General features: G+C 61.6%; 1 protein-coding gene across 1 annotated transcript; it reads right to left on the reverse strand.

Annotated features, from left to right (window-relative positions):
• Nucleotides 1-3,568: 3,568 nt before the first annotated feature.
• On the reverse strand, nucleotides 3,569-21,337 carry EXOC3L2 (exocyst complex component 3 like 2). The gene is given in 13 exon segments (XM_054697244.1): nucleotides 3,569-4,227; nucleotides 6,459-6,580; nucleotides 7,450-7,605; nucleotides 7,953-8,075; nucleotides 10,637-10,772; nucleotides 12,476-12,586; nucleotides 12,757-12,857; nucleotides 12,951-13,052; nucleotides 14,279-14,390; nucleotides 16,381-16,696; nucleotides 16,699-17,010; nucleotides 19,986-20,522; nucleotides 21,316-21,337. Coding segments are annotated over 12 exon segments (2,403 nt in total). The 5' UTR covers nucleotides 20,509-20,522; nucleotides 21,316-21,337; the 3' UTR covers nucleotides 3,569-3,938.
• Nucleotides 21,338-22,265: the final 928 nt, after the last annotated feature.

The raw sequence follows: 22,265 nt of genomic DNA on the forward strand, positions 1-22,265 counted from the left end.
TTATACAAGCACTGGGTACAGTCAGAAGCGCGGGGGGGGGGGGGGGGTGAGAGAATTCACCAGAGCCAGAGCGGGGAGCAGAGCAGGCAGAAGGACCGAAGTACACTGCTGAGGGGAGCAGCGGGCGGCAGGAGAGGTCTGCGCGCCATGTGGGACCCTCCTCCGGTGGCCGGGGAGCAGCCGGGGATCGAACCGGCGCCGCAGAGGCTGCGGGCAGCTCTGCAACCCAGCGCTTAACCGCAGCGCCACCAGGGAGGCCCTGCACCTCCACATTTTGATGGAGATTTACCCTGGTGGGGGTGGAATCAGCCCCAGCTGGGGCAGAGGGCACACACCCCTCCCCTCCTCTCCTCACCGGGCACCAGGGCCCTTCTGAATAGCGCCTCCTCCTCATCTGGCTTCGTCTTTTCTCCCCACCTGAGGCTGCTTGGCCCCTTCACGGCTGTGTGACCAGAGTGACGCTGGCGGCCCTGAGGACTGGGTGCTCCGGGGACAGCAGCAGCCCTCGCCTCCTAGGGTGCTGGGAGGCGGCAGCGCGGGCCGTAAGCCTGGGCCGCGCCGTCGGCCGGGCCCCCAGCGCCTGCAGACGTGGCGGGGAGCTGGTAGTCTGTCCGCTTGGGGTTCGGTCCCGCTCGCGTCCTGCCTCATCTGGCGCCTCATCCGCGTCCCTCCTCGGCGCCGGGGACGCGCCACCAGATACTGCGCCTTTCGGACACACCCCTGACCCCCGACAGGGCGGCCGCGCCGCAGCCCCAGGCCAGCCCGGGTGCGCTCGGGCTCTGAATGCGCCGCCCCGCGCCCGCGCAGGTGGCGTGACGGGGCCTTGCGATTGGTCGGAACCTGTGGGAATTCCTCGCACGTGACCACCTGGGCCCCGCCCCGCCCGGCTAAGCCTCGCTGAACCCCGGGGGGCGCCGGGGGGCGCCGGGGGGCGCCGGGGGTCCGCCCCTCCCCGGGTGGATGACCCGGGCCGCGTTCCTTCCCCGTCGGGGCCTGTCCCGCAGCCACCCCGGCCTGTGAGCGCCGGCGCAGGGGCTCCTCGGGGCTGGGCGTGCAGCGGCGCTGGGTGCGCGCAGCTCCGCGCCATTTCACTGCGTGGAAAGTGAGGCTCCGGGGCCTCTGGGGAGGGGGCCAAGACAACGCTTGCAATCTAGAAAAAAATGAGGCTCCGTGTTCCTAAAAACCCCAAAGCGGAGACCTTAATGCCCACCAGGAGCCACATGCATGAATGAATGTGTGGATAAATAAATAGAGGCCACCTCGCGCGTCCAGTGGAGTCGCGGGGCATGCTACTCAGCAAGAAGAAATATACTGGCACGGGCGCCACCGTGCATGGATCTGGCAAGATGACGCTTAGTGGAGGAAGCCACACACAAAGGACCTAGTGTTGATTCGCAGGAGCCAAGATGTGGAAACACCCCAGTGCCCCCCAGAAATGGATAAAGAAAAGGTGGTTCCCTGGTGGTCTAGTGGTTAGGATTTGGCACTTGCTCTCTCTCTCTCTCTGTAGTGGAATATAATCCGGCCTTAAAACAAAGAAGGCAGTCCTGCCATGTGTGACAAGAGGGTGATCCCAGAGGAGGACACGAGGGTCAGGCCATGAACCCCTCCCAGAAGGACACCCCCACTCCCCCCCACACACACAGAGTCCATTTATAGGAGGAGCTAAAATAGACCTGTAGAAGCAAAGAACAGAATGGGGGCTCTAGGGGCTGGAGGGAGGAGGGGGTTGTTTAGTGGGTGCAAGTGAATGAGTTCCAGAGATCTGCCCTCTGTGGTTACAGAGCCTGGCCCTCCCGGGTGCCCCGAGGGGGCATGGCCGGGCAGCAGCACTGGACTTGCAAAGGTGCCACTTACAAACGTGTCACCGGGCAGTTTCATGTTAAGTGTTCTTTATTCTTTTTTTTTAGAGATTTATGGATTTATGCATATAAGAACTGGGGTACAGGCCAGAGGTGTGGGGGTGAGAGGATTCACCAGAGACAGAATAGGGAACAGAACAGGCAGACTGCCCTCAGCCTTAGTGCCATCTTCCCGGAAGCCTCCGCGCCATGAGAGCCAAGTGGAGGAAGAAGCAAATGCGCAGGCTGAAGCGCAAAAGAAGAAAGATGAGGCAGAGGTCCAAGTGAACTAGTAACACCCATGCGGCCACAGAAGCAGAAATAAGGAAAGCCGGAGGCCAGGGACGCTGGTACAAATTGTTGGGCTGCAGGCTACTGTCTAGAGCTTTGTCTCCGTGAATCTAGAACATCCATCACCATCTGATCGCTGAGAACACCTTTGAGAGACCCACCTTGCTCGTACCAAAACCGGTCCCTTTTGGTCCTTTGCCCTGGACCTGTGACATTCTGGACTCGTTCTGTTCTCAGTGGGCTGAATGTAACACGTGTACAATAAACCATCTCTTCTGCTGTCTTGGCTGAAGAAAAAAATTTAAAAAAAAAAAAAAGAACAGGCAGACTGACTGAAACACACTGCTGAGGGGAGCAGCGGGCGAGACAGGAGAGGTCTGCTGCACCATGTGGGTAGCTCCCTGGCCGGGGATGGAACTCGTGCTGCAGTGGCTGCGGACAGCTTCATAGTGTTGCATCTTAACCCCCTGTGCCACCAGGGAGGCCCCAGTAGGATGACTTTTGAAGCAGGATGCCAGCATCTGGCAAGAGCCCTGCCAAACTCAGATGAATGCATCTTTAATTAAGTGTGGGCAGAATGCAATCTGCCGTCGCCTCAGCGCCTCTCTGGTATGTCTGTGACATGGGAAGTGTCCTTTCAGGACACTTGGAGTGAGGAGGCATCCCCTGGGCTTCTCACCTGGTCCTGGGCTCAGAAAGGTCAAGCAATTCCCCAGAAAGGGACAGAAACCACCGCCCAGAGAAGGACTTCCGGCTAGGGGGTCACACAGCCCTGGGGCTCCAAGAGGCCTGAGTTCAAACGTGCGTGAGGTTCCAACCCCAGCCCCAACGCTGACCCCTGGCTGCCTCCTCCTTCCGATTTCTCAGGAGGAAAAAAAACAAAAAAACATGCCAGGAAGCATCCATCATAGACTGCCCAGCCGGGCCGGAGGGGCAGGGGTCAGCAGGGAGATGACCTCAAGGTCTCGGTGGGGACCAGGATCCGGCAGCGGGGCTGGGGGTGAGAGGCTGGAATTTTTCCCACCCTGAGATTTTCCTGAGTCAACCCAGGAGGGCGTCCTGGATGCTGCCCGCCCTGCCCCCAACCTCCTTCCTCTCCTGACACGGCTTCCCGGCCAAGGATGGATGGGGCACGCGTGCCAAGGCGGAGGTGCCAGGCCCAGAGCTGAGGACAGGCGCTTGGCACTGACAGATCGAGGGGCCCGGGCTCAGAGCGGCCGAGGGCCGTTGCAGAGGCGCGGCGTGTCGGGGCTTGGTGTCCACGGGGCGGCCTGGTCACTGGGCCTGCGAGCCGCCCTCAGCCTCTCCGGTGCTGCCCGAGAGCTGGACCCTGGCCCGGCCTTGGGCGTGTGAGAAGCCCTTGGCCCTGGGCCCTGCCCCCGGTCCTTCCTCCCCCCACACACTGGGGACTCAGCCCTTCCTTGTGTTAAATAGAAACCTCTTTATTCTAAGTATCGTACATTCCTTAATACATTGGATTTAGGCCAGACCTTGAGGTGAGGGGAAAGGGCGGGGGGGGGGGGCGCTGGGATATTTCTGTAGAGCCTTCCAGAACGCAGCTCACCACAGGCTGGGCTGGGGAGGAGGGCTGGGAACGTGCTTCGTGGCCTTGGGAAAGTCCTTGCTCCCTCTGGCCTGTTTTTCTTCCGCACAGGGATTGGAGGCTAAGTAGGGAGACCCCTAAGGATCGCCCCATCCTAGGGCTCTGTGGCCCCGGGCAGGGAGCCGGGAGTGGGGGCTGTACAGGAGGACAGTTTGTCAGCAGCAAAGATGGGGGGGCACTGAGGCAGAGGACGGGGGACAGTGTCAGCGTTGTGCTCGGGGCCTCGATGGAGGCCGAGGCCGAAGCCGGGGCAGACAGGCCAACCCGGGCCTGGCCAGCCGGGAGAGGGGCAGGCGGCCCAGGAAGAGGGGGAGACCCAGGCAGAAAGGTGGGCGGGGCACGGGGATGTCCGTGAAGAAGGCCCTGTCCCGAGGGGGTGACAGGGCACCCCCCTCAGACAGTTCCAGGTCTCTGGCCACAGCCAGGATCTCGTGGCGAGCTGCCGTGTTGCGCAGGCCGCGGATGTCCAGGAGGGCTGCCACGTGCTTGCGCCTGGGGAGGAAGGGAGAGCTGCGCATGCCACCCCGGCCTGCCTGGCCTAAACCTGCCTGATCTCTGGAGTCCCTCGGCTCCCTTCTAGATGTCTCCTCAAACCCCTCCTCCCCCAGCCCCCCCAGCCCCCCGAGATATCACCTTTACACCATGTGCCCCCTATTCCCCAGCCCCCTAGATCTCCCTCAGTCCCCTAGGTATCTCTCCTTTCCTCAGCAACCCCCAAATCCTTCCCTCTCACCAGATTTCTCCCTACACTAGGCCCCCACAGATGTCTCACCAGCCCCCCAGCCCCTCCCTCATGTCAGTCCCCTTCTAGAATTTTACTTCCGGCCATTTCCAAATCTTCCTACTCAGGATCCATTCCAGAATCCTCACCTCCAAACCCAGCACAGAATCTTTTTTTTCACCCTGGATTCAGGTCCTGACTGTCCACCTTCACCCCCAGCTTAACCCAGATAGATCCTAAATTTCCACCTCAGTGCCAGCGTGCCTGTTTAACTGAGCTCTGGATGCCAGTGAACCAGTCCCTTTAGCTTCACTTTTATTTCCAACACCACCACCATCATCACTCACACCGAGCGCCAGGTCTTCACCCACATTGCCACCCAAACTCTCACCTCACCCCCAGGCCAGACTGGGAACTTCCCCACCACTGCAGTGCCAGAGGCCTCGCCCATAGCTCAAGAGCACTCAACCAGATGCCCTTCTAGAACCTTCATCCCCCAAGTCACTCCCAACCCATCAATTAAAACTATACTCCAGTATGAAACCCCCCCTGGGAGACCCTCACTCCAATCGGAACCTTCATGCTCAAAACCAACTCTAGTCTGAAGCCCTCACCCCTGAATCCGGCACAATGGACTCTTCTCGTTTGCTCCCCCCTCTGCTCCAGATCACTCGTCCAAAACTCAGCTCCAGAATGTGGAGCACCCTATTTCAACTCAAGATCCCGAGCCCAACATCCATCCAGAGCCGTCCTTTCAAACAGAGCTCCACGACCTTCACTTCCACCTTCACCCCAGTTTAGCCTCTTTATTTTCCTACACCTCTGGGTTGGGATCCTCACTTGCATCCAAAATGTGGTTCAAGAACCCCCAAATTGGCTTTGAAACAGCTCCTCCCAGCCCAGCTGACCGCTCTCACACTGAGCTTCACAGCCAAGTTCATATTCAAGTCCAGGAACCCCAGTCATGGAGTCCCGCGGCTCTGTGCACCTTGTCAAGGACATGAGCCTCACAGCCTCGAACCAGAAGCATCCATCCTGAATCAGCTCCAGAATCTTCGCCCTCCACCCTGGAGCCTAAACCCCAGTGGTGCCTCTCTCCGCGCTGGCATGGGGTTGTCCCTCTGGCCACCTAATGTCCAATGTCCGTCTGCCTGGAAAGCGCCGCAGCAGCCCCTCCGCCGCTGACGTTCACAATGTGGCGAGATGGGCAGCGTCCGCCCGTCACTGTCTAAGCCCTGGCTTTGCCACTTGCTAGCTGTGCCATTTGGGGAAAGCTCCTGCCTCCCTGCCTGCCACCCATGATGCCCAGCACTTGAACAGCACTACCCTCCACTTGCACGGTGTTCTAGAACAGCGTCTATTGTCAGTCGGGTTTATCGGGTGGATGTGCAAGATGCTTTCTTAGGTCTGACATCAGGGCACAATAAGCAAGAACTGGGGGCACCAAGGCGTCCAGCCAAGTGGCCTGGGACTCCTGCAGGCTAAGGTGCTGACTGTCACCATGGGCGGTGGTGATGATGGTGGTGGTGACACCCCCAGAACTCTGGAAAGAGCCCTGCTCTCCCCCTGGCGCAGATGAGGCACCCGAGGCCCAGAGAGGGACATTCAGACAGGAAGTGGCCCACCAGGGTGGAAACAGCGCCTGGCCGCGTCCCAGTGCGTGTGCGCCCATGTGCCCGGCTGTCCCCCGTCCCTCCTCCCCGCGACTCCCCCTGCTGGGCCGGCCCTTCCTGCCGCCGGGCGCCCGAGCCCCCCTGCGCTGGGCTTCCTGTGACTGCCTGTTTGTTTGAGAGCCCTGGTGGCGGCTGCGGCGGCGGCAGAAGGAGGGAAACTGTATTAATAATGCCCTGCTTCCAGCAGGAAACGGCCGTCAGACACGCTCGCCGCCTCCCGCCCTCGCCCAAGGGCAGGAAACGCGAGGACGGATGCCAGGGCCCCCGGGAGAGCTCGGGCTGGCCGCCCCGAGCAGGGAGGGGCCGGGCGGCGTGGGGGAGGCTCTCACCTGATGTCTGGGTAGTCCCGCACCAGCACCCCCACCTCCACCTGGATGCTGGGCGTGTCTTCTAGCTGCAGGACTTCCGCCAAATGGGGCACCAAGGCGTCCAGCCAAGTGGCCTGGGACTCCTGCAGGCAGAGGTGCTGGCTCACACTCCCGCCCCGCGGCCTCCTCCCTGAACCACCGCCCCCCAGGCCCTGCCCTCCTGGCCTCAGTTTCCTCCACCGTGAAGTAAAGCCGAGGACTGACTGTGGCCGGCCGTTGTCCGGGACCTTGGGACATTGGAAGAAAAATCTACTATATCCGCCTCTGTCAGTGCTGCAGGTGATTTGGGGCTCCCGGACGCCGCCTCAACGCCTAGCCCAGGTTTGCCAAATGTCACCACCGGGGAAAGCTGGATGCGGGAGACCAGCGCTCTCTCTTGTTTTGTGACAACTGCGCTGAATCTGGAGCTATCCCCACGCCGCCGCCCCCCACTGACCCTCCCGCGTGCGCAAACAAAAACAAAAAGCAAAAACATTCCAAGGACTCCAAGCTGGAAACTCCTGGAATAGCGTTTGAGTGCGCGTCCAGGCCTGCAGGGTGCGGATGCGATTTGGCGATCCTGGGCTGGGAGCGCTGAGAGTCTACACTCCGGCTGCGCCGGGCACCGGCTTCTCTCTGCGCCCAGGGTACCAGCTGCTGCAGAGCGCGTTGTCTCGGCGCCCCGGAGGGTGCCAGGTATGCGCAGGGGGATTAACTGAACCAACCCCACAATAGTGGATACGCATCCACATTCTCGTTCCGCAGCTCAGGAGGGCGCCCCGAGGCGAGCTCCGAGCGCTGGTGCCAACGCCGAGCTCTGCGCGCAGAGGGCGGGGATCCGAATGTTGCCCTCGGCTGAAACTTGCAAGAGGGTCGCATTTCACACCCCCGCCGGCGCCTGCGGAGTCTGGGCATTCTCGCCGGCCTAGGTTTCCCGTGGTTTCGGGGACCCCCGCCCCGGGCCCGCACTAACCAGCCGCCGGAACAGCCTCTGCAGCTGCGCCGCGTCCTCCTGGAGCCTCCCGGCCATGCGGCTGCGGGTCCGGGCCGAGCGGCAGCGCAGGCGTCCGCGGAGCAGCGGCCGCACATACTCCACCAGCGCGCGCCGGTGCAGCTCGGCCACCAGCGCCTGGGGACCGGAGACGCGAGGGGCATGAGCCACCGGTGAAGCCCCCTCCCCGCCAGCTGCCCCCAGAGTCCCCAGGGGCAACGCTGTCCTACCTGATAGCACCCCCCTCTGTCCCTTCATCAGTATGCAGACACCCCCGCCCACCCTCAAAGGGTGCCCCCTCCCAGGCGTCACCCCATGCTTCGGCGCCCCATATCCCGTAGGTCCCAAAGCAGTCTGCACCCCGCCCAACACCTGAGTAACCCAGGGCTTGCTGCCGGGCACGCAGCAGCAGCAGCGCCTCCTATGTAGGCCCATCTCCCCCTGCCCCTGTTCTCCGGCCCCCCAAAAACCTTCCCCCTGCGCACCTGATAAGGCTCATCTTGCATCCTCCGCAGTGCCAGGGCCTGCGCGCCCAGCGTGCCCACGATGCCGTCCAAAGCCTCTGTGCTGTTCAGCCACTTCCTGCGCATCAGCTTGTTGAAGTGTGGCTGGGTGGGACAGAATGGGCAAAAGACCTCAGCTCTCTCCCTTCCACCCTGTTTCTTCACTTACCAAGTCCATGTATGTTACCAAAACCTTGTGGAGCCAGGGCCGTGGGGTGCTGGGGGCATAGCCTGCTCTCTTTTCCTGGGGCTCACGGTCTAGACAGGGAAACAGATGGCTCCCCAGGCAGGGACCACCCAGAGTGGGCAGGAATGGTTTAGGAAGCCTGAGTGAGCATAGTCATGGAGGTCTTCCTGGAGGAGAGGGCACCAGAGCTGAGGCGCTGAACCAGAAGCGGGAAGAACTAATGTGAAAAAGGTGCCAGTTTCAGGTGAGCTTGCCAGTCAGAGCCAGAGAGGTCAGGATGGCTGACAAGGTGATCTGTATAATTAGCCTGCCTCACACAAAATGAAAGTCTGGCAGCTTTGTGCAAAAAATATTAGGAGCTTTGACACAGTGACTGCAGAGCATTAAACCAATCTCGGGCCCTTCTAAGGGAGGCGGCGTCCTGGGGAACTGCTTGGCTCCACAGCGGTGATTGCGGTGGAGAGATGGGGTTGATGGGGGTGGGTGGGCAGAACATGAAGGGCCTGCTGGGCTGTGCGAGGTGCCCCAACTTTTTACTCAGGGTGCTGGGGAGCCATGGCAGGTTTTGAGCAAGAGAGAGAGGAGGTCAGGCTTGTGCTTTACTGAAATGGGTGAGGCAGAGATGGGGGGGTGGAGCTAGAAGGAGAAAAAAGGGGTAAAGAAGAGAATGAAAAGGGGTGAGGAGGGGGATCAGAGAATCCAAGTAGTCAATTCACAGAACCAAGCGAGTGGCCCCTTGGGGGCAGGGAGGGAGGCCCCTGGACGACATCCCGGAGGCAGGCTGGGCAGCGGGTTAGTCCCTCAGATGCAGGCTGAGGCTGCTGCGGTGGGGGCGTGAGGTGTCTGGGGACAGACGGGGTTGCCATCCATGGGAGTCTGAAGCTGGTGCCTATCCCACTTGGATGCACCCCCTTCCTGCTCTCTTATTCCCACAGACACCTGCTTTTCTGAACCTCTAAAATGGGGGCTTTTGTTGAAAAAGTGCAAATTAAATGAGCTCAGGCTCTTAGCGCAGCGTGGGCCTCAGGCCAGGTTGCTGTTGCTTTGCCATCTGTCCCCAGCTAAGTGCCTTAGGGCTGCAATCGCATTGCCTACTCGCAGCCACCTGAGAAGCTGGGGTACTTGTGCCCACTGCCCAGGTGAGCAAACAGAGACTCTGAGAAGGCAAGCACCGTGCCCAAGATCCCTCTGCAGGCAGCCGGGGCTCGGAGCAGAAACTGTTCTCCTCGCGCCCCCAGGCTGTGCCCCCACCCACTCGCTTTGATTCACGTATTTGTCCTTTTAGTCATTCAACAAACATTCTGAGCCCTTCCGCTGGCCCAGCCCAGGTGGATCACTGGGGACACATCGGGGAATGCTCAGGGACATAGCGCCGAAGGAGACAAATCACGCCCAGGTCTCGCTAATAATTAAAAGCACGTGGTGGGGGAGGTGTTGGGGGGGGGCTGTGATTCCTGAGCTGATTATTTGATGACACTGAGGCATTATGGTTCCCTGTGTCGTGTATGACAATGCAGCGAGGTTCTGTGTGTTTGAAATGGATTCCTTATCTTTCGGAGATGCGGCCTGAAGTGTTGATGGATGAGGATAGGATGTCAGGACTCTGTTCTAGAAGAATCCAGTGGGCAGGGGAAGTGGGGGGAAGATGCGTAGACTGGCCAGGGCTGGGTACTGGCTGGAGCTGGTCCGCCCGGGGGTCATCCTGTCACTCTGCCTCCTTCTTAGTGCGTTTGAAATTTTCCATAATAAAAAGTGGTTTTAGAAACATTCCAACAAATTCCTGCCTTTGAGGAGCTAACATTCCAGAGAGGAGACACATTTTCTTTTAAAGGAGACAGCAGGGCAGGGAAGGGGTCTCAGCACTTCCACATTGAATAAGCAGTCAGGGAGGGTCCCGCTGGGGAGGTGACATCTGAGTCTAGATGCAGAAGAGGTGAGAGAGGCCTATTGGCGGGAAGAGTGGTCCCAGCAGTGAGCGCAGCAAGTGCAAAGGTCCTGAGGTGGAGGCGCGAAGGTGGAGTAACGAGGGCAGGAGCAAGTGGGAGGAGAGGGCGTCAGAAGGAAGGGCAGATCCATCCTGGGGAGCCCAACATGGACTGGGCTGTGTGACAACCAGGGCAGACACGCGTCTCTGCCTCATGCCCCGCGCTCCCGCCCCCCACCCCCACAGTCCCCTCTGGGCAGTCGTCGGTGAATGGCGGCTCCAGAGTCTAGGACAAGCTGGGCAGGGAATTGGGGGACCTCAGTGGGGAGGCCTCCACCCAGTGTTAGGCCCCTCCTTCTGATGCCCCCCTTGACTGTAACTTCCCACCTCTTCCTTCCTTCATCCCGCCACCCACCCCCAGACAACCCAGACGTGGTGGGGGCCATCACCCCCACCTCTGCCTGCTTCCCGAGCACTGGGTTGAAAGGAATTGTGGGATCGGGGGCAGGCTCCCCTCTCCTGGCGGGGCTCACCCCAGCTCCCTGCCGCACGCACCTGTAGCTCCTGGAACAGCAGGTCGGCCAGGACGCGGTGGCAGAGCCGGGTCACTCGGTCCAGCGCGCTGGCTGCTGCTTCCCGGGCGGGCTCACTTTCAGAGGGCCCCACCCGGGCCAGGCGCTCGGCCAGAGCCCTGTGGACATCAGTGGGAGCAAAAGTCAAGGACGCCCAGTATCTCAGCTCCGTGCCTGGACTCCCCTCCCCATAGATGGATCCAAGTTTGTGAGCATGGGGGTGATAGTGCAGATGGGGAACTGGGCGAGGGTCTGGAGGCTGAGAATTGTCAGGGGATGTCTGGGGCGTGGGGTGTGTGGGGAGGAAGGGGTCTCTCTGGTGTTTGTTTTTTTTTTTTGTTTAAAGATTTATTTATGCATACAAGAGTTGGGGTGCAGGCCAGATATGCAGGGGGTGAGAGGATTCACCAGAGACAGAGCGGGGAGCAGAACAGGCAGATCTACCGAAATACACTGCTGAGAGGAGCAGCGGGAGACAGGAGAGGTCTGCTGTGCCATGTGGGTCAGCTCCCTGGCCGGGGATCAAACTCATGCTGCAGTGGCTGAGTGCTGAGACTTACCCCTTGTGCCACCGAGGAGGCCCTCTTTGGTGTTGATTGGGTGAGGGTGGGGTGGCTGCCATTCTGAAAGTCTGATCCTGAACATCTAGGCTCCCCAAATTGGAGCCTGCTCCTTGTCCTGGCGACAGCTGATGAACAGCCCTCCCTCGCTGAAGGAACAGCCTGATCATAGGCAGCTGGGTACTTTCTACCCAAACCTCAGGCTCCCCCTGGGAGTGTGTCTCTGAGTCCCACACTGTGGGGCTAACAGGGCGGGGCAGGCAGCTCTCTGGCCCTGGGGGCAGATAAGACAAACCAAGCTCCATCCCACAGCGGAATACAGTTCAGATCCGGAAACGGAAGGCAGGACCCCTTGATGGTCAACAGAAAGATCCCTGAGATGTTACAGGGGCAAGAGCAGAGTGTTCGCTGGCCTCCCATTTGCTTTTAAAATGAAAAGGAAGGAAGGGCCTCCCTGCTGGCCTAGGGGTTATGTCTCAGTGCTATCACGGCTGTGGCACAAATTTGATCCCAGCCAGGGAGCTACCCACATGGCGCAGCAGACCTCTCCTGACTCGCCCGCTGCTCCCCTCAGCAGTGTATTTCGTCAGTCTGCCTGTTCTGTTCCCCACTCTGTCTCTGGTGACTCCTCTCACCCCCTGCACTTCTGGCCTGCACCCTAGCTCTTATATGCATAAGTAAATAAATCTTTTAAAAAATACTTTACAATTAAAAGGAAACAATCATATCTCTGCCCATAACAATAGTTATATATGTGGACTACGCATCTGAGCAGCACATGCGCCTCTATACATACATCTGTGTGACGCGTATATACAGATTTGCATGCATTTGAATGGATTAGCTGCTGCTGCAAAGAGCCGGGAGAGAGGAGCAATGACTGAGGGCCTGGAAGTTGGGGGAGAGGTGCGGGGCCTGCCCTGTCGTATCTTGCATGTTAAACCATGTGAGTACATCACCCAGTTAAAAAATGCAATCCAAAGCAAGTTAATAGAAAAGGAAAGTAAGATGAAAAGGCAAAAAAAAAAGCAATCTGTCATTCTTGGAATGTTTGGGTCTGGCTGCTCTGACTCAAAGGCACCAGGGCAATGAAGACTCTGTCGTTTTCCTGTGTGATGCTGGGGTTCTCCTAGGGCCCCCAGGTTTAGTGCCTGTCCGTGCCTCTCTGGGCTAGGCCTGCAGTTTCCATCCAGGGCCCAAGCACCCCCATTGGCTTGTCACCCAGAATTGGCCTTCTCCCTCACACACTGAGGGGCTCTTACCTCAGGGGGGGCCCGCAATTGACCAGGGAGATAGTCCTGCTGATATAGACGTCGGGTAGCAGCTCCCGGACTGCTGGGTTCTCGTGGAATCGCTCGACGCGCTGCTGGAAGCTGGAGGGAGGAGAGGGGAGGGGGGCGTGACAGATGGGGCACCACCCAGCAAAGCCTGTGAACCCCACTTAAGCACCCCTGTCCCTCCATATCCAATTGGCTGTCATCTCGCCTCTGCTGGATCCTGCTGTCTGCCCCCCCAGACATGCTCCCTGCCCCAGCCTCCATACCTCTGCAGGAACTCTGCCAGCCCCCCCAGGCAGCAGTAGGCCATCCGCTCCCCAAACTCCTGGCTGATGCGGGGTGCTCGCTCTGTGTGCTCTTCCAGGAGCTTCATGATCCAGGGATGAGAAGGAGTGAAGAGGGGTGAGGTCCCACTTCCCCACCCTGTCCAGTGGACCCCCTTCCTCCTCTCTGCCCCTACCTCACACACATCCTGTGCCAGGCTGCTGGGCCTGGCCTCCGTGCTCCCCCAGAGTTCTTCGTCCTCCTGCAGCACCTGGAGCAGTGCTGCCCGAGTCTGGGCCTGGAAAGAGGAGGTGGGGGAGATGTAGGAGTGGGGGGCTGCTGGGGTGCCTCTCTCTTGCTTTCTTAAGCCCTGATCCATCCCCCTAGCCTGAGTCTTGCTAGAGAGGGAGGCTGGACCAAGAAGCCTCCCCAGCCCCTTCCTTTCCAAAGTCCGCGCTTGGAGTTTTACACTGAGGCTGCGGCTTTAGCTTCCTGCATCTCACAGCCAGAGCGTCTATTTCAGGGTCTGGTCTCTCTTTACTGGATGATCGCAACACTCTGCTCTCAGAATCTGCGAAACAATTATTAGGTTGTCGGAACATGATGCAGTTTTGCTTGAAAAACAGAAAAAAATACATCACGACTTTTCTGACCACCCAGTAGTTCAAGATTCGCAGATTCTGGGATTCAAGTATTCCGCGGATCTGGGATTCGAGGGTTGCACATCTCTGAGTCTTTGGTCCACAGTTGCCTTCAGAGAGTCTGCGAATCCAGACAAGTTTGCTGCTAGGGTTCTGGGCTCTCAAGGTGCACGGACTCTGATTTTTGAGGCAGGACTGAACATGAAGAGGCTACCCCGGGGCAGCCGGGGTTTGCAGCTGGGCAGCTGCTTGGCGTGAGTGCCTGACGCCCTGGTGATGTCTCTCTCTTTTTTTTTTTTTTTAAAGATTTATTTATACAAGCACTGGGGACAGTCAGAAGCGTGGGAGGGTGAGAGGATTCACCAGAGCCAGAATGGGGGACAGAACAGGCAGACTGACGAAATACACTGCTGAGGGGAGCAGCGGGTGCGGCAGGAGAGGTCTGCACGCCATGTGGGACCCTCGCTGGCCGGCCGGGGATCGAACTGGCTAGGGATAGAACCGGCGCTGTAGAGGCTGCGGTCAGCTTCGCAGCCCAGCGCTCAACCGCTGGGCCACCGGGATGGCCCCCTGGTGATGTCTCCATGTGAGTCTTTCGGTCTGTGAGCTTTGTGACGGACTCTCCTGCTCTGTGGGTGGGAGTGTTCGAGTGCATTGAGCCTCTGCTGCATCTCTGCGTCTCTTGAGATGCGGCCAAAGAACTCAAGGGAAAAGTGATCTGCAGAGACTTGCATTTCTTTGTCTTTTGGACAGAACTCAGAAATCCAAAAGGGGAAAGGGAGCTGGAAATAGCAAAAGGGGGAGGGGAGAGCCCCCCCAAACCGGTGTGACCCCTCCCACCCAGCCTCCCAGTCCCCGAATGGTCACCGCCAAGTCCTGGTACCTTAACATCCGTGACGCATTCATCCTCCAAGCTGCGCAAGGTGCCGGGGGACAGAAGGGGCCCCAGCTCCCCATTCTCCAGGGCGACCATATCCACCAGCCCTAGGACCTCTCTGGTCGTGGGGGGTAAGAGATAGGGAGGCCGGTGAGAGACAGGGCCGGGCCTTCAAACCCTCCCCCGCTCCCACACCTGCCAAGTGTGTGACCCCGAGCCACTCCCTTCCTCTCGGGGCCAGCTTTGCTCATCCCTCAAAGGAAGTCTCTGGAATAGCTGCTCCCCTGGCTCCAGCGCTCTGAGTCAGCTCCCTGATGGATGGTGTCCCAGCAAGACACGGAAGGGTCAAGCCCAGCCCTGATGACCTGGCACGCGAGGTCTCCCCCGTGAGTGGCCTCTCTGGACAGACGCACGCGCCCACCTGCCCTTCCACCGCCGCCCCCTGGTCCCTGCCCTCTCGCCTGGCCTCCCCCCTTTGCTCTGCGGCTGGGCAACACCATGGCGCCCCCACCCCCCTACCCCCACGCATTTACTGCACAGCCCGAGCATCATCTCCCTGCAAAGCAGACTCGACTCATTTCTCATCATTCCGGGAAGTCTTCCAGACTCCCCGACGGCCTCCGTGTCTCGCGCATGGCGGGAACGCCACGAACACGTATCCCCGGCGTGAGCCGGGTGGAGGCTCTTGCTCGTGACAGCCTCCTGACTTTGTTTGTGGAAGCCCTTCACGCTCCAGCTTTTGGGTGCGGCCAGCTCCCTCCTCCACGGAGTGGGTTGGGGGCCAGGGCCCCGTTGGGGTGCACCGCCACACGCCCCCGCCCCCGAGGATGGGATGTTCAGGATGCGATGGCTGGAGAGCTGTGAGGCTAGGACTGAGGGTGCCCAGGGTGCTGTGGCTCTGGGTGCTAAGAAGATATAAGTTGAGGGACCGACAGCGCCCTGTTCTGAGTCGAGTGCCGGGGGCCTGGGGACCCCGGAGGGGAGGAAGCTAAGGTCTAGGCCTCAAAGGCTCGTAGGCGCTGCGGTTCTGGGGGTGAACGCGCCGTTGATTCTAAAGCTCGAGGCTGGCAGGAGTCAGTAGTGTGATGCCCTGGAGACAGCGCCAGGGAAGGGGTCTAGGGGTTGCCAAGGTCAAGTTATAGAAAAAGGGGGGTCAATGATGCTAAGAGTCTGGGGTTGCAGGTCAGCAGCAGGGAGATTCAAGACGGGACAGTGGGTGCGCCCAGGCCCTAGGCGCAGGGGGCCGGGAGGCGGAGACTAGCACCGACCCACGAGGCTAAGGGTCTCGGAGCAGAGGGGCCTCTGGGGGTCTCGGAGCAGAGAGGGTCCCCCCAGTGGGTGGGGCTGAGAGTCTAGAACTGGAAGGACCAGTGTTGGTAACTGGTTCTAGGTCTGGAAGGGTCGACGAGACTTAGGTACTCGGCGGGGTGGGCATAGGTAGGGGTCCGAGAGCGTAACTGCTGACAGTTCTAAAGCTCTCGGACTCCGCGGCGTGGATCCCAGGCCTGAGTGACCCTGTGGTGTGAGGCCTGACGCGTGGGCTGCGCTGGGCTTTTAGGTCTGGAGGGATCGGGTTGCTGAGTGAGGGCCCAGCGTGGGAAGAGTGGGGAGCACCGAGGCTGGGGCTTTGCTCTCCCACCGGTGTGGACTGGCGGGGTCGCGGTGCTGGGTTTCTAGGAGAGTCCGCCATACAGAGCTTCTAGGTCTGGAAAGTTCGGTGGTGCTAAGAACCTGGGACCAGCAGAGCGGTCCCCTCTTGAATCTCACTGCTGCTGACCTACAACCCCAGACTCTTAGCATCACTGACCCCCCCTTTTCCTATAACTTGACCTTGCAATTAACTCCCAGCGCTGGAAGCTAAGGCCTGGGGCTGGCAGCGGCCACAGAGCTAAGCGAACAGCAGAAGGGTGGGCCACCCCGCACTCTAGGATGGCAGATGCCACCAGCGCTCAGAACTGGAGGAAATTTCGATCATGGGTGCTGCGGTGCTGGGGTGAAAGGGGGTCTGTGCCCAGGTGGTCTGAAGAGGCCAGGGCTGGGGGCGGTGGCTCTGTGTGCCCCGGGGACAGCCCTCCCTAGGCGTGCGCTCTCCGCGGGGCCCCGCTCACCTGGGGTACACCTGGTTGTGCCAGTGCAGCAGCGCATAGCGGTCGGCCAGCGGCAGCCTCCGGCGGGCGGCGACCCCCAGCCACTCGGCCAGCGCGCCGTGGTAGCCGCGCAGGTAGACGCCGAAGGCGCCCAGGCTGGTGGGGTAGGCGGGCGCGAGGCGGCCGCGCACCACGCCCATGTCCTCCAGCAGCCGCGCCCGCAGCGCCTCCAGCTGCCCCGCCAGACCCCCGGGCGCGCCCGGGGCCGCCGCCTCCAGGCGCTCCCGCGCCGCGCGCGCCACCGCCTCGGCCCAGCGAGCGCGCAGCCTGCGGGCCGCCCCGGGCCCCGGCGCCCGTCGGCCGCCTCCTCCTGCACCAGCACCTGGCCCAGCTGCGCCACGGCGCCCGCCCCGGCGCCCGCGCCCGGCCCGGGGCCCGCCAGCGTCTCGCGCACCAGCGCCCACAGCTCGCGCTGCAGGGCCTCGTACAGCAGCGCCACGTCCCGCGCCCGGCGGCCCCCGCCCGCGCCCTCGGCCTTGGGAGGCCCGGGCGCGCCCCCCGACGCCGCCAGCTCCTCGGCCTCCAGCTCCAGGATGTGCTCGTCGGCGCGCGCCAGCTCGCGCTGCTGGATCAGGCTCAGGATCTCCAGCACTGGGGGGGCAAAGCGCGAGATCAGGGGGGCGCAGAGCCGGGGGGGGGGGGGAGGAGTCAGGGGAGAAGGTGGTGGTGCGGAGAGAAGTGGGGGCGCTTCGGGAGAAGGCACCGCCGAGAGGGGGCAGACTGGGGGGGCAGGAGGCCGGCGAGGGCCGCGGGAGGAGAGGAGACTGGGGCTTGGTTAGGGAGCAGGGGAGAGGTGCCGGGCTGGGAGAGAAGGGGCTGGGGGAGCAGAGGAGCAGGGGGCCCGCCGGGACCTGGGGGGGCTGGAGAGATTAAGGGGGGAGGAGGGGCTTGGGCGGGAAGGTGGCGGGAGTGTGGCGAGAAGGGGAGGTGGCGCTTGAGGGAGAGGGTCAGGGTGCGCGGCCGGGGAGAGGGTGTCAAGGAGCGGGTTAGGGGGTTAGGGTAGGAAAAGTGCAACGGGGGTCAGAGAAAGCAGGGGTGACTGAGGGAAGGACCATCCCTGCCAGGTCAGGGGGCAGAGGGCTGGGGGAGCCGGGGACCCTGGCAGGGTGGGGGCTTGGAGGTGAGGAGGGGATATGTCAAGACAGAGATGGGGGTCCTTGGGGGGTGGGCACAGTTGGGGGGTGACTGGGCACTCTGAGTTCAGACCTTCCCCCGCCCCAGGAGACTGCGAGGGAAGCCAGAGGGAGGGTCCCACGGCCCAGGGTTACCCCGACACCTCCACCCCCCTCCACTTCCTCCCTGGCAGAGAAACTATTTCCTGGCCTGCGCTATTTCTGCCCATCCGTTTCCAGAAGGCGGGGGCTCCAGTCACCCCCTCCTCACCTCCCTGCAGTGCCTCCCAGTCCCCGGGGAGCAGGGGCTGAAATAGCCTCTGCCAGGAAGCGGAGGGCATCGCAGGACGAGGAGGCGGCGGAGGACCTGGGAGGCTGGGAGCAGGCAGGGCGGGTGGAGAAGATGAAGACAGGGTGGGGTGGGGTCCAGCTATGGGGGGCCGTCTGGGACAGGGTTGGGGATGAAGATAAAGCTTCAGAGATGGGGCTGGAGGTGGAAGGGGATGAAGGCAGGAGTCGGGATGAGGGAGTTTAGGATTGGGGTAAGTTTGGGGGTGAGCTCTGTAGAGGGGAGCGGGAAAGGATTGAGAAGGACATCTGGGGGCTCCCTGGGGGGGAGTGTGGGTGGAGACGGGTTTGGGTGACAGCTGAGGGTGAGGAAAGGGTATGAGCTTGAAGATGAAGTCTGGACTGTGCTGCTGTTGGACTGAAGATGGGGGTGCGGATAGGGTGGAGATGGGGTTAAGAATGAAGGAGGGGGGCCTCCCCCGTGGCGCAGCGGTTGAGCGCTGGGCTGCGAAGCTGCCCGCAGCCTCTGCAGCACCGGTTCGATCCCCTGCCACTGGCGAGGGTCCCACATGGCGCGCAGAACTCTCCTGCCGCCCGCTGCTCCCCTCAGCAGTGTACTTCGTCAGTCTGCCTGTTCTGTCCCCCATTCTGGCTCTGGTGAATCCTCTCACCCTCCCGCGCTTCTGACTGTCCCCAGTGCTTGTATAAATAAATAAATAAATCTTAAAAAAAAAAAAAAGAATGAAGGAGGGGTGGGTTTGTGAGGGGTTTGAAACTGGGGGTCTAGAGAGGAACGGAGAGTAGAACAGAATGAGGATGCAGATGGGCTGGGTGTTAGGGGTGAGGCTGAAGGGGGGCAGGGGAGAAGCTGCACAGGGCGAGGAGGAGGGCACGTCTTGGGGGAAGAGGACACGGGTTGGCGGTTGTCATGGTGTCGGGCAATGCCATGGGGGTCAAGGTGGCGTTTAGAGCTGGGGACGGGTTGGGGCTAAACCCGTGGATGGGTCTCAAGGTGGCTCTTGCTGATGGGGTTGGAATAGCGGTGGGGAGGGGGCAGAGGCAGTCCTGGGGCCGTGTGCAGATGGGGTGTGCTGAGTTGAATGTGTGCCCCCTACCCATGAAAAGGTATGTGAAATGCTAACCCCAGGGCCTCGGGTGGGGCCTTCTTTGGGGGTGTCTTTGCAGAGGTGATCAAGATCACATGAGGGTACAGCCTGGGTCTAATCCAAGGTGAGCGGCGTCCTTATTCAAAGGGGAAGTTGGTCACCGAGGGGGGGTGACCGAAGCCCCAGAAGGCCCTGGGACGCGGAGCACAGGCGTGATGGACGCAGCCGCCACAGGGGTTGCAGGCACAGCGCCAGAAGCGGGAGGAGGTGAGGAAGGGGCCCCTGCAGGTTTCTCAGGGCGCGTGGCACCCCAATCCTCGGTCTCCAAATTCTGGCTTCCAGAACTGTGCGAGAATGAGCTGCTGGCCTCCAAGCCACCCCGTCTGTGGGGCTTGGTTGTGGCAGCCCCGAGTAACATGGTAGATTTGGGGGGTGGGTGTCATTGGGCGATGAAGGAAGAGCTCGGGCGTGGGCCTGAGATTGGAGGTGAGGTTTGGACGTGAGTTGAGCCTGGGATGAAGCTGCAGGTGGCGGGTGGGACCCCGGCATTTAGGATCAGGATGGGGTTAGGTTGCGGTGCAGACTGGGATGGAAGAGGAGAAGGAATCGGGGATGAAGGAGGAGGTTGGGTGGGAAGTTGGGGTCAGGATGGGCATGGGGTACAGTCTGGAGGTGAGGAGGGGCGGTAGGTTGAATGTGTGTGCTGGGAAGGGGGAGAGGATGGAGGCTGAACTGGCGGGTAGGGAGGGAGAAAGGGTTGAAAGTGGGACTAGGAGGTGACTGAAGAAAATGGATCCGAATGGGGGGTTTGCGTGTCCTTGGACATGGGCTATGGGGGTGAGCTTGAAGATGGCAGGTAGAGAGGGGGCGGGGCAGGTGTGGTGAGGGCCGAGGCTGATGGGTGAGTCGCTGGCAAGGTCTGGCCTTGTCCACAGAGATGGGGAGACGGAGGCTGCCCCCCCCCCCGGTGGTGGGGCCCAGGGGCGGCGGGGGTTGGGGGTAGGGTGAAGCCTGGGGTGGGAACACGCAAAGGGGCCCCGTGCCACAGCCCCCCACTCACCTGACAGCGGCTCCTTCACCTTTGGGGGCTCTGGGAGCTTGGGCGGGGGCTCGGGGGCCGCCTCGCCCGCGGGCACCACCCTCTCGGCCAGGGACGCGCGGCGGGGCTTGGAGCCGCGCCCCAGTTTCAGGAAGGCCAGTCTCCCGGCCGCGTCCCCGGCCGCCTCCTCCTCGCCCTGGGCTCTGGCCCCCTGCAGCCTGGCCAGGAGGCCAAAATCCGCGGAGCACCTGCGGATCCCGGGGGCCAGCACGCGGCCCAGGAAAGAGCGGGGCGGCCCGTCCCCAGGGCTGCCCGCCCGCCGGCCGGGGGACCAGCCCAGCCGGAAGGGGGCCAGGCCCGCCAGCTTCTCCAGGGTGGCGCGGCGGCGGCAGCTGGTCCCGTTGGGCAGGGTCCCCAGCTCCCCGGTCTCTTCTTCCTCCAGCCCCGGAGCTTCCTCGAACGGGTTCCGAGAAGACCTCAGGGGCAGGGTGCCCGCCCGGGGCACCTTAGCGTCTGCCACCCCTAGACTCTTGAGGATGGGCATTCTGACGGCGGGGCCTGGGGGAGAAAATGAAGGGCCGTCGAGGGCGTTGCCGACGGCGGTGGTGCCCATGGCAGTGGGTCTGAGCACTCACAGACCCCGGGAACCCCACAGTCTTCTGAGGTGACCACTGTTAGGCCCACTTGGGTGAAGAAACTGAGGCTCAGAAGGGCAAAGGGGTGAGCCGAGGATGCCACCGTGGTGCAGGGGCACAGCCAGGACCCACCCCCGGCTCATCCAGCCCTGGGGAAACAGGCTGGAGCGGAGAGGGGACCCTCCCGAGGCGGCAGAACCAGCGAAGGGCAGAGACGCGGACGTAGGCCCCGCGTCTACGCGGACAGCGGGTTACAGCCAGGCCCCTGCCTCATCGCCCCTCCAGCTGCTACCTTGCCCCATCCACTTCTTCAGCAAAAACCATCCCGGTTTCTCTGTCCAGAATCACAGACCCTGGGAGGTCGGCGCTTGCGGGGGGCAGGGGAGTGATAGAGGATGGACCCTGCCCTGCTCAGGCCTTAGTGACCCAGCATGGGCCAAGGCAGGCCCAGTCCCTGCCCTCGCGGGGCCTGCTGGAGTCCTGCCAGTTCTGGCTCCTGAGTCCCTGCCTCCTCCCCTCCACAGTCCCGGCCGCTGTCCAAGCCCCCTCCTGCTTCCCTGGGCAGCCTGCTCCCCTGTCTCCTGCCTCTGGCCTTGGCCTCTCTAGCCTACCTTTGAGGACCTTTTCAGCACAAACCTGCCCCCCCTACCCCTTCTCCTAAACTTCCATGACTCCCTAGTCCTGGGCACCAAATCCAGGCCTCTCCCCTGGCCCACCTGCTGTTTCCGTCAGAGAACCATCCTGTTCTCCTCCTCATATAGGCTCTTCTGGGTTCAACTTCTGTGGCCCCTTCTACATGGAAGGCTGTTCTCTGAGATGCTCCCCTCATTCATGCCCAGTGGGCCCAGCCCTAATGCCCCCTCTTCCAGGAAGCCCTCCCTGAAGCCCAAGCTGGGTCAGGTTCTTCCTCACGGTTTCCCTACCCAGCCCTGCCCACTCTGGGTTGTCACTCTCTGGGGATGGGTCTGTGTCGCCCCACTGGATGGTGAGTTCCAAGAGGGCAGAGTTGAGGTTATCCTGGTCACACTGGGAACCACAGTGTCCCCGGCACGTAGGGCAGACACTTGGGGAATGGGCGCTCAACGGGAAACAAAAGAAGGAGGCCCGGACTTCCCTGCTGGACTGGGAGGCGAAGGGGTGATGAGCTGAGCCGGAGAGGTCGGTAGGGAGCAGGCCGCGCAAGGCTGGAGCCGCAGGCCGAGGGCACTGGGGCGCCCGAGCACCCGGAAGCCACCTGCCGCCTGGCCTGCTCGCCGCGAGCTCTCCCTGGCTTCGGGGTGTGTCCGCCCAGACAGACTCAGACTTGCCTGCCAGACCCGAATCAGAAACAGGCGCGCCTCACGCCTTCCAGCTCTCTCTGAAGGGCGAGCTCGTCGTACCTGCAGCTGCTATTTATTCCCCGGCTGTCCCCGCCTGTCTCTCTGGCTCTAGTGGATCCGCTTTAAATGCCACCTCCGTTTCCACAGCACAGCGACGACAACACCGGCACGTGCCACTGAATGACGTCGGTCCCCACGGGGTCCAGAGAGGGCCCCGGCCCCTCCATCCGGCCTCGCGGCTCCGGCTGGGGTTGTGGCGGCCCCAGGACGAAATGGCCCAAGGACGCGTTTCTCAGGACGTGTCCCCGTCCTCCAGCGACGCGTGACAGATGTGTCCACCCCGTCCC

This window comes from Talpa occidentalis, unplaced genomic scaffold (genome assembly GCF_014898055.3).
Source record: "Talpa occidentalis isolate TD23 unplaced genomic scaffold, MPIMG_talOcc4v2.1 talOcc4.17, whole genome shotgun sequence".
NCBI lineage: Eukaryota > Metazoa > Chordata > Mammalia > Eulipotyphla > Talpidae > Talpa > Talpa occidentalis.